This window comes from Chiloscyllium plagiosum, unplaced genomic scaffold (genome assembly GCF_004010195.1).
Source record: "Chiloscyllium plagiosum isolate BGI_BamShark_2017 unplaced genomic scaffold, ASM401019v2 scaf_2382, whole genome shotgun sequence".
NCBI lineage: Eukaryota > Metazoa > Chordata > Chondrichthyes > Orectolobiformes > Hemiscylliidae > Chiloscyllium > Chiloscyllium plagiosum.
The window spans coordinates 10197-21256 of NW_025214115.1; the positions used below are offsets into that span (position 1 = coordinate 10197).

At 46.9% G+C, this 11060-nt stretch overlaps 1 protein-coding gene across 1 annotated transcript; it reads left to right on the plus strand.

Moving 5' to 3' along the window:
- Positions 1-755: 755 nt before the first annotated feature.
- LOC122547808 (phosphatidylinositol transfer protein alpha isoform-like) lies at positions 756-10761 on the plus strand (the record flags this gene model as incomplete). The annotated part of the gene is made up of 6 exons (XM_043686388.1): positions 756-869; positions 3881-3958; positions 4627-4737; positions 5217-5339; positions 5557-5626; positions 9745-10761. Coding segments are annotated over 5 exons (474 nt in total), but the record flags the coding sequence as incomplete, so codon positions are not given.
- Positions 10762-11060: the final 299 nt, after the last annotated feature.

Below are 11060 nucleotides of genomic sequence, written 5' to 3' on the forward strand. Positions count from 1 at the left end.
ACACTGACAGACCTGTACCCCAGCGTTATACAGTGACAGACCTGTCCCCACCAGTACTGTACACCAGTCTTATACGGTGACAGCCCTGTCCCCACCAGTACTGACTCCCAGTGTTATGCAGTGACAGACCTGTTCCCACCAGTACTGTACCCCAGTGTTATACAGTGACAGACCTGTCCCCACCAGTACTGTACACCAGTCTTATACGGTGACAGCCCTGTTCCCACCAGTACTGTACCCCAGTGTTATACAGTGACAGACCTGTCCCCACCAGTACTGTCCCCCAGTGTTATACAGTGACAGACCTGTCCCCCAATGCTATACAGTGACAGACCTGTCCGCACCAGTACTGTACCCCAGTGTTATACAGCAAAACCTGCCCCCACCAGTACTGTCCCCCAGTGTTACACAGTGACAGACCTGTCCCCACCAGGGCTGTCCCCCAGTGTTTTACAGTGACAGACCTGTCCCCACCCTTACTGTACCCCAGTGTTATACATTGACAAACCTGTCCCCAAGTGTACTGTAACCCAGCGTTATACACTGACAGACATGTTCCCACCTGTGCTGTATCCTAGCGTTATACAGCGAGACCTAAAACCCTGAGTACTGTCCCCCAGTGTTATACAATGACAGACCTGTCCCCACCAGTACTGTCCCCCAGTGTTATACAATGACAGACCTGTCCCCACCAGTACTGACCCCCAATGTTATACAGTGACAGACCTGTCCCCACCTGTACTGTACCTGTTTGATGTTACCTGTTTGTGTTTCCTCACTTGCAGGTACATGGCCTTGATCCCAACACGTGGAAAAATGTTGAAATTGTTCACTTAGACATCGCTGACCGGAGCCAGATTCACTCAAGGGTGAGTCAGTTTTTCTGACCCATCTGGCCTTAGCTTTCTGAGGGAAAGGAGCAAGTGTAAAATTTGGAATTGATAAAATACCATTTGAGCCGTTTAAGATGCACCTACAATAATCTAGATTAGCAAGCCACCTCGCATTTGCAATAAAAATATGGAATGGAAGCCTCTGAAGCCACACTTCCAAATTTGGTTCCTGGGTAGAATCCCAGGCGAGCTCCCTCAGAGTGAATGCTGTGCTTCAGTTTGTCAATTTATCTTCTCATCTCAACGCCAAGCAATTCCTGGTGAGGTAACATCAGGGCAAGGTCCACTGCACTGACCTAGCCATTCTCTGAGCTCTGGTTTTCCCTTTCCCTTCCTGGTCACAGCCTCTCTGGATTTTAGTCTTTCCAATGATGACGCACTGATGTGAAAGAGATGCTTTTGTTCTGTAACTCAGTGATGCTTTTACATTAGATCTGCCTGAAATCAGCAAGAGGTTTGCTAGTTAACAGATTGCCTCGATCGGGGTAAACAGGTATTTCTGTTTTACAGGTTTTAGATTAATTAGACAGTGTCAGTCTGGTCCATATCTACAGGACCTTCACTGAGTTTTCGAGATCAAACTTTCCATTCCAATGTTAAGTATGCGACAGCCGTATTGTACGTAGTAAGCTCCCACTGGCGATCAATGAGCCAATAAAAAAAACATGTAATTAGGGTTGTTCATTCAGGGATAAAATCTGACCTGTGCACCCAGCAGGATTTTTGTGCTCTGCTGAGCGATCAGGTGGAGTCCTCCCTCGGCGCTGGCCCTCCCCCTCCCTCGGCGCTGGCCCTCCCCCTCCCTCGGCGCTGGCCCTCCCCCTCCCTCGGCGCTGGCCCTCCCTCGGCGCTGAGTTTTGATGTATAGTCCTGATTGCAAGTCAGAGTGTCTAGTGTGGGGCTTGAGCCCAAAGTGTTTGAATCCAGATGTAAGAGGGAGTGCCCCCTCATTGCATCACACCTAGCTCCGTGTAGGGGGCTACATCTTAAGGATGAGGATTGACTGCGATTAATTTGAATTTTGGTATTAATTTGAGGCCTGCTCCATTACCACTGTGTCTCAGTCATGAGCTGCTGGGTATTTCCAGCGTTTTTGTTTAGATTTCAGATTCCCTGAATCACTATGTTTTTGGTTTTGAAGACCCAGTTTTCTGTACGTTATGGTACTTGCCAGCAGATGGCACTGATTGTGCCTTTTGTCAGATTATCAGAGGTTGTGCATTGGTGCTCTCTACGGGTTGGAGTGAGATATTACTCAAGTAAGTGTCAAGATTAGAGCGGTGCTGGAAAAGCACAGCAGGTCAGGCAGCATCCGAGGAGCAGGAGAATCGACGTTTCGGGCGGGAGCCCTTCATCAGGAATTCCTGCTCCTCGGATGCTGCCTGACCTGCTGTGCTTTTCCAGCACCACTCTAATCTTGACTCTGATCTCCAGCATCTGCAGTACCCACTTTCGCCTATTATTCAAATAAACCTACAGCACAGAGCTAGCTTCATGTATTTTCTATGGTGGTTACACCATGGTAATCAGCTGTGATTCGAGCTGAACTCGAACTGAGTAATGGTTCCAGTCAGCCTGTGCAATTTAGGAAACTCTCCCAAGTATTTGCCAGTAGAAGGGTTTTGCTGAGGCTCTCAGACTGGCAATGGGGGGGTGACTCTCAGAGATTTGGAAGTGGGCATTATTCCTCCTGCCCAAGCTTAGTTGCCAAGATGGGTCACAGGTTCCAGCAGCCAAACGCAAGACAAAATCCAACCGGGGCCACCACCAGAACAACATAACAAACAGGAGCAGGTGAAGACCTTGGAGCTTCTCAAGCCTGCTTCGTGAGGCCACTTGACCCATCATTGCCATGCTACCTCCTTGAAAGAGCTGCCCAGTCATTCTAGCTTCGGTTCTGTGCAGAAGGTGGGATTGTTCTTCAGGCAGAGGAAAGAAAGCAGGGAGATGTAAAAGTGCCTTTGATGGAAATGTAACTTTGGAACATAAGAACAGGCGTAGGCCATTCAGCCCCTCAAATGCGCTCTGTCACTGTGGATGATGGCTGACCATCTACCTCAGCACCAAATCCTTTTGATGTCATGGCTGAGGATTATACGTATCGCTGCCTTGAATGTACTCAGACTGAGCTTCTTCTGCAGTGGAGAGTTCCAGAGATGCACTACCTTCTGATTGAAGCAATCCCTGTTCATCTCAGTCCTAAATGGCCTGCTCTGTCATTCGGAGATTGTATTCCCTGGTTCTAGATTCTCCACCTACAGGTTGCTATCCTGTATCTAAACCTGTCGAGTTCTGTAAGAATCTTTTTGCTTCAACGAGATCATCTCCCATTCTTCTACACTGTCAAGCGGTCTCCTCAATTTCTTTATAGACTGTCCCATCATTGCAGGAAGTATTCCTGACAATCTCCCTTGTGCTTTCCATTTGATGAGTATATCTTTGGGGAAGGGGAATGAAACTGTGCACTGCTGTCTAGCTTCAGCCTTGCCAACATCCAATAGGAATTGAAGCAACAATCTTTGTTTTTCTATACTCCTCCTCGGGTGATTAAATGCCATTGGCCTTCCTAATTTAAAAATCAGGACTGGCTTGGATAGAGTAATTTGTTTCTCAGTATTTCCTTTGGGAGCGAGCAGCTGGGTCATCACAGGGCATAGTTTTTAAGGTAATTGGCAAAAGAAGCAGAAAGGAAAGGAGCGATTTTAATTTTCTTTAACCCAGTGAATTGTTGTGACCTGGAACTTGCTGGCTGGAAGGATAGTGTAAGTTGATTCAATGGGAACTTCCAATTCAGAACTGGGGAAACTTATTAAAAGTCTTTGGAGAAGGAGCAGGACGGCAGATAGATCAAACAGAGATAGGATATACATGAGGGGCTGATTGGCCTCGATCTATGCCAAATCACTCATTGATTCTGCTGGGGCTATATGTTCACCTAGAAACCTCTGCCAGCTTCCAGCCTAACCAGCTCTCTGTCATTACACCAGGATTACAAACTGGAGGAGGATCCCGCAATATTCAAGTCTGTCAAGACAGGTCGTGGGAAACTGGGCCCTAATTGGAAGGTATGTAGCATGTGATCACTTTTCAGTAAATTGATGTGATTGGTTGTGACATTTCCTAGTGTTTTTATGGGTTTTTAAAATGTATATTCAAACAAGATGAGAAAACAGAAGACATAGAATTCTGTCCACACCGTCCCCATCAAACCCTGTCGGGACAGCTCCCTCTATACCGTCCCCATCAAACCCTGTCGGGACAGCTCCCTCTACACCGTCCCCATCAAACCCTGTCAGGGCAGCTCCCTCTACACCGTCCCCATCAAACCCTGTCAGGACAGCTCCCTCTGCACCGTCCCCATCAAACCCTATTCAGGACAGGGACAGCACGGGGTTAGATACAGAGTAAAGCCTCCTCTATACTGTCCCTTGCCTGGGAGTGTTTGATGGGGACAGCACAGGGTCAGACACAGAGTAAACTACTCTCTGCACTCTGCCCATCAAACACTTCCAGGGCAGGGTTGGATATAAAGGTCTATAAGGTACAAGTGGCTGTAAGATGTTCAGTTCCATCGAAGCCCATGGATGAAGAGGTCTTACTAATCTGTTCTTGGGTCTGTCATTGATGGGCATCAAATATTGGCCTTGTAAATGCATCAAGCCTGAGAGTAAATTCATTTAACGCTCTACTGCAACGGATCTCATTGGGAAGCTTATTCTCCATTCTGTTACAGAAAGAACTGGCAAAGAGAAGAGATTGGCCACACATGTGTGCTTACAAACTGGTGACCGTGAAGTTTAAATGGTGGGGCCTTCAGAGTAAAGTGGAGAGCTTTATCCAGAAGGTGAGTGGGTGAACAGGAAGACCAACACTGAGCTCCACTCTGGGCTGTGACCAATCAATAAGTATTCTCCCCACGTGGAGTCTTCCCTTCACACTGCTGTCTCTGGCAAACTCTGCTGGTACGTGCAAAATGAAAAACTTCAACAAACTACCTTTTTTCTCAGCAGTGCACAAGTTCAGTGGTAATTCACAAGCGTTTATAACTCGTAATGCTATCTAGATAGGCTTCACAACAAACCACACTGATACAGTGAGTTCAGTGGTCTCCTCTTCCTGTGCTGTCATTCCCAGGGAGCTAATACCCTCCCTATTGCAGCCCATCAATACAAACTGAGAACTTGTCAGCACCAACTGCATCATTGTGCTTCTGCTAGGGCTAGTGCCTGACCCTGGGGTGATGCAGCAACCTCCACGTAAAAGGTAGTTGTCTGGCTGGAGTTTCTGATTGTTGGGTCTTTTTGTTTTTTTTTGTGAGAGCAGCAAGAAAGGCGTTTATTCACAGTCTTCCACCGGCAGCTGTTCTGTTGGATGGACAGGTGGATTGAACTTACCATGGATGACATCCGACGTATGGAGGAGGAAACTAAGAAAGAGCTGGACGAGGTACGATTGAGCCAGAGCTTTCAATCAGTGTCACCCTCTCACCCCCCCGCCCCCCGCGGAGCCACGGATAACCACCCCCTCCCTCCGATTATTGGGGGTGGGGGAGGGGGGTGAGATGGGGGGGGATTGCAGGGGGTGTTGGTGACTGGAGGGAGTGGGGATTGGGGCATGTTGACAGAGCTGCCAATGACGAGTATATTCCATCACTTCCCTCCAGATGATATTAAATGGTCCAGTGAGGGGACTGACAGCTACTGATGACTAGCACCAGTTTCCTGTTTTTAGCTGTAAGTACAACAGACTGTCTCCAATCTGATCCAAGTATTATAGAGCACCTTTTATACAATATAATGTTCAGCAATGTTTATCAGTAAATCTGGGTTATATTCTGTTTAAATATCCAGCAATGTGTAACTTTAACGAATGTTTCTGACCTATGGAACAGTTTGCGTCCACACCAGATCCTGGTTGGTTGGGGTGTTTAGTCAGTGGGATCCTTTACAGTATATATTCTCTGCCACAGAGTTGGACAGGAGCCTCTGGGTTTCCATGGTACAGTGTAGAAGTCGAAGCAAGTTTTTTTTAAAAAATTGTTCCTGGATGTGGGTGTTCTGGCTGGTGCAGAGTTTACTCCCCATCCCTAATTGGTGAGCTGCTGCCTTTAACCACTGCCCTGACCTCAGGATGTCAGTAAACCCAGAGTGCTGTTAGGGAGAGGGAATTTTCCAGGATTTTGACCCAGTGACAGTGAAGGAATGGTGATACGTTTCCAAGTCAGGATGGTGAGGGGCTTAGGGAGGACCTTGAAGATGTTGGCGTATCCATGTACCCAAGGGTGGGTTAGTAAATTTGCAGACGACACTAAGGTCGGTGAAGTTGTGGAGAGTGACGAAGGATGTTGCAGGTAACAGAGGGACATGGATAACCTGCAGAGCTGGGCTGAGAGGTGGCAAATGGAGGTTAATGTGGAAAAGTGTGAGGTGATTCACTTTGGAAGGAGCAACAGGAATAAAGAGTTCTGGATGAGATTCTTGATAGTGTGGATGAGCAGAGAGATCTCTGTGTCCATGTACATAGATCCTTGAAAGTTACCACCCAAGTTGGTAGGGTTATTAAGAAGGCATCTGGTGTGCTCGCTTTTATTGGGAGAGGGTTTGAGTTTTGGAGCCATGAGGTCATGCTGTAGATGTACAAAACTCTGGTGCGGCCGCACTTGGAGTATTGTGTACAGTTCTGGTCACTGCATTATAGGAAGGATGTGGAAGCTTTGGAAAGGGTTCAGAGGAGATTTACTCTGATGTTGCCTGGTATGGAGGGAAGGTCTAACGAAGAAAGGCTGAGGGACTTGAGGCTGTTTTCGTTAGAGAGAAAAGAAGGTTGAGAGGTGACTTAATTGAAGCATGTAAGATAATCAGAGGGTTAGATAGGGTGGACAGGGAGAGCCTTTTTCCCTGGATGGTGAGGTGAGCACAAGGGGACATAGGTTTAAACTGAGGGGGTGATAGGCGATAGGGCAGATTTCAGAGGTAGGTTCTTTATGCAGAGAGTAGTAGGGGTGTGGAACGCCCTGCCTGCAACAGTACTAGACTTGCCACATTAAGGACATTTAAATGGTCATTGGACAGGCATATGGATGGTAATGGAATAGTGTAGGATAGATGGACTTCAGATTGGTTTCACAGGTCGATGCAACATTGAGGGCCTGTACTGCGCTGTAATGATCCATGTTCTAGCACTGCTGATGACATCTTCCATCACTTTACTGATCGAGAGTAGACTGATGGGACAGTAATTGCCTGGGTTGGATTTGTCCTGCTTTTTATGTACATGATGTGGCTGAAGAATTTTCCATGTTGTTAGGTAAATACCAGTGTTGTAACTGGACTGGAACAGCTTGGCTAGGTGAGCATCAGGTTCTGGAGCACAAGTCTACAGTGCTGTTGCTGGAATGTTGTCAGGGCCCATAGCCTTCACAGTATCCAGTGTCTGTTTCTTGACATCACTTGGAGTGAATGGAATTAGCTGAAGACTGGTATCTGCGATGCTGGAGACCTCAGCCTTATTTGTTACACAGCGGAGATAGAGGGTGGTGGTAGAGGGTTGTTGTTCACACAGGGACACCTGTGACCATCTGTGTGTCACAGGGATTAGTGCTGGCTCCACTATTGTCTGTCATTGGATGACAATACAGGAGGCATGGTTAGTGAGATTGCAGATGACACTAGAAATGGACAGTGAAGAAGTACAATGGGATCTTGACCAACTGGGCCATTGGGCTAAGGAATGGCAGAGGTGTCACATTCTGGTAAGTCAAACCAGGGCAGGGACTTGCACTGTTCATGGTAGGGCCCTAGGCAGAGTTATCTAACAGAGAGACCGAGGGGTGCAGGGGTGAAAGTGGAGTCACAGGTCGGCAGGGGGTGAAGAAGGCACTTGGCACGCTTGCCTTCATCGGTCAGAGCACGGAGTACAGGAGTTGGGATTTCATGTTGCAGCGGTACATGACTTTGGTAAGGCATCTTTTGGAGTACGGTGTACAATTCTGGTTGTCCTGCTGTAGGATGTTATTAAACTGCAAAGGATGTTACTGAGACCGGGAGGTTTGAATTATGAAAAACAGGATAGGCTAGGTCTTTTTCTCTGGGGCATCGGAGACTGATGAGTGACCTTATAAACTTGTGGAGAGGGTGAAGAGGCAAGGTCCTTTCCCTGGGTTTGGGGGGGGAGGGAGAGTCCAGAATTCGAGGACATAGGTTTAAATTGAGAGGGGAAAGATATAAAAGAGACCTAAGGGGCAACATGTTCATGCAGAGAGTGGTACGTGTATGGAATGAGCTGCCAGAGGATGTGGTGGAGGCTGGTACAATTACTGCATTTAAAAGGCATCTGGATGCGTGGATGGGAAGGGTTGTGAGCGATATGTGCCAAATGTAGGCAAATGGGACTAGTTTGCTTTTGGAAACCTAGTCAGTATGGGGGAGTTGGGCAGAAGGATCTGGTTCTGTGGTGGATAAGTCTGCACTGAATGTGGGCTCCCTCATTCTTGACGTTTACAGCTAAATCCAAGCTATTCCATTGGCTTTGAGGCAAGTAAGAAACGATTCAAACAGAGAACCACAAAGGTAGGTTTTAGGAAGGATCTTTGAAAGTGGTGAGAAATGAAGTGAGACTAAAGAAGAGATTGCCGAAATGGGGAGGGGGCTGCGAGGTAACCGAAATAGGTAAGAATTTTTAAATTGGCTCCTGGTTCCAGCAGCACCACAATGTCCAGAGGAACAAAACTAGGGAGTGGAGTTTCAGAAGAAAAGATATTCTTTTAAAATGTGGATGAGGCAAATGTTTTTTCTCTGTAGGTTGTTCAAGTGTAGAATCCTCTTCTGCTGTTGGTGGTGAAAATGGGCCTTCAAAGTTTATTCAAAGTGCGGGTTAGCTAGGTCTTTACTGGGACGTGAGTCGACAATTCTGGGCTTGGGTGGATGGTGACAGACAGGAAAGTGTCGTTATAAAGTCAGGTTGTAAGTGCGCTGAATGGCCTGCTGCTGCTGCTGCTGTTTCTGTGTCAGTCAGTCAGTCAGCAGAGTGGGAGATTGGTGAGGGTTAGAGCAGCACAGTCTCACTGTGAGCTGGAATACTTCAGTGTTCAGGGATCTAAAGCATGGCTGAGGATTTCAGGAGCAGGGTCAGGTGATGTTCGAGATGGAAAATGGGTGATGTTAATAATGGATCAGCAGCTCTCCGAGAGTGAGCTCGAGGACAGTATGGGTCTGAAATCAGCGACACACAGAGTGCTGAGGCCCATGGCTGGCTCTCCGTGTTCTGTATGTGCAATAGCGTGTGACAATGGGCTGCCAACCTCCTATAGCGACCCACATCATCATTCCCTCAAGGTATGGAATCAATTGGAGCATCAATGAGTTACAGTACCTGGCCCTCCCCAGCACCACCACCCACTGTATGAAATGGCACACCACAGTTCACAACCACATTCACTGGTGTGGGGATTGAGTGTGTTGATTAAACCCTGAGGGAAGGGGAAAAGCCCAGAGTTTAGGACACAGCTGTGCTAGAAAGGATTAGAAGCTGAGTAAATTCTGGGTGAGGTGAAGTAGGTTCAGTGTGACTACAGCACAGCATAAAGCATAGTTTCCTGGAGCGAGTACAGACAGCCAGGATACAGTTGGTTTGAAACTCAGGAAATAGTCAGTGCCTCAAGTAAGAATTGGAGGAAATGACATTCAGCCCCTTCTGGAACTGTATCCCAGTGAGAGGGGGATATCTCTCACTGGGATACAGTTCCTGAAGGGACTGTCTCTCACTGGGATACAGTTCCTGAAGGGGCTGTCTCTCTCTGTGTAACTGAAAGGTTTAAGCTGAAATTGACTGGAATTTTGTTCTTTTTGTGAAGCTTCTCGAAGACTGCGTCCAAGGCTTCAACACCCCACAGCCAATGAGAGAAGTCACCGTTCGCCGAGTAAACCATCCCTGTCACCTCATTTATAGGATGATTTCTAACCAAACGTCTGGTGTTTCTAGAAGAAATTGTGAGCAGACAGAGAAATTTAAAACAGAGCACTAAATTTAATCCCATGCAGAATATATTGAGTGTTAGGGTTTGCTGTGTGCTGTACCTGTTAATGATATACTGTGTGTCTGGACCAAAACCTGATTGTGGTTAATAGATGGTGACCAATCTGATCTATCCCAGCAAGTAGCCATTATGTGCTGTCCTGTTATTTATCATTTCCAGTCATGTCACTATAACCCACTAATTGTTAATTTATAGAGAATCATTAAGTTATTTGGTTGTCTTAAAGTGCAATAAGATGCCCCCATCTCTCCGGGAGCATGACTGCATTCCGTGGTCTCCAAAAGCACAGGAAGATCAATGAAGCAATGAAATGTGGGGCTGGGAGTCTGGAGGAGTGGGGAAAAGAGTCAATATCCTGCTCCCATTCCCCTCCTTCAGCAGCGAGAGGTCAGAAAAGCTTTGCTCAGCGTGGGTCTACTGATGTCAATGATGGGAATCCCAACTTGTTTTTACGGGGCATCTGTCATTGTGAGAGAGGCTTTAACTCCATTGAAAGCTGCTCCCTGTTGTAACAGACATGAGGATGTGTTAGCCTGTTTGATCTTAATCGTGCTGCTGATAGCTGGATACAAGTTGCCCAGAGCACAGGAGCTCATCTCAGGACTGAGATTCAGTAACATATCTCCCTTTTACCGACTCATTGTTCCCCCACCCCACCTTGTCCCGGTTTAGTTCCCCCTGTGCTGTTTATTTCATGAGGGATTGGCACATTCTGCATCCCTCTCTTAATCAGTATTCTTCCCCTCTCTCATAGTCATCGCATTTCTTGAAGAAAATGTCACTTATTTTTTTTAATTGTTTCACTCACGCAATAATAAAAAAATTCCAATAGCACCTGAACCGTCTCTTGGTCTGTCTGTCTGTCTCTGTGTGTGTGTGTGCGCGTGTGTGTGTGTGTGCGCGCGCGCACGTTGTGTTGGCAGAGCAATGAGATGAACAATGGTTCGTAAAAGTGTGGGGGAAAAGGTCGAGGCAAACCCTTAAAGGGCACAGCTTCAAATCTCACGTCAATAGTTGGTGTGATTTCAATTAAATCTGGGCTGAAAGCCACGCCAAACTATCACCAATTCTTCTTCTTTTAAAAAAAACCCCTGGTTCATTGATATGTTTTTAATGAAGGAATTCTGCTGTTC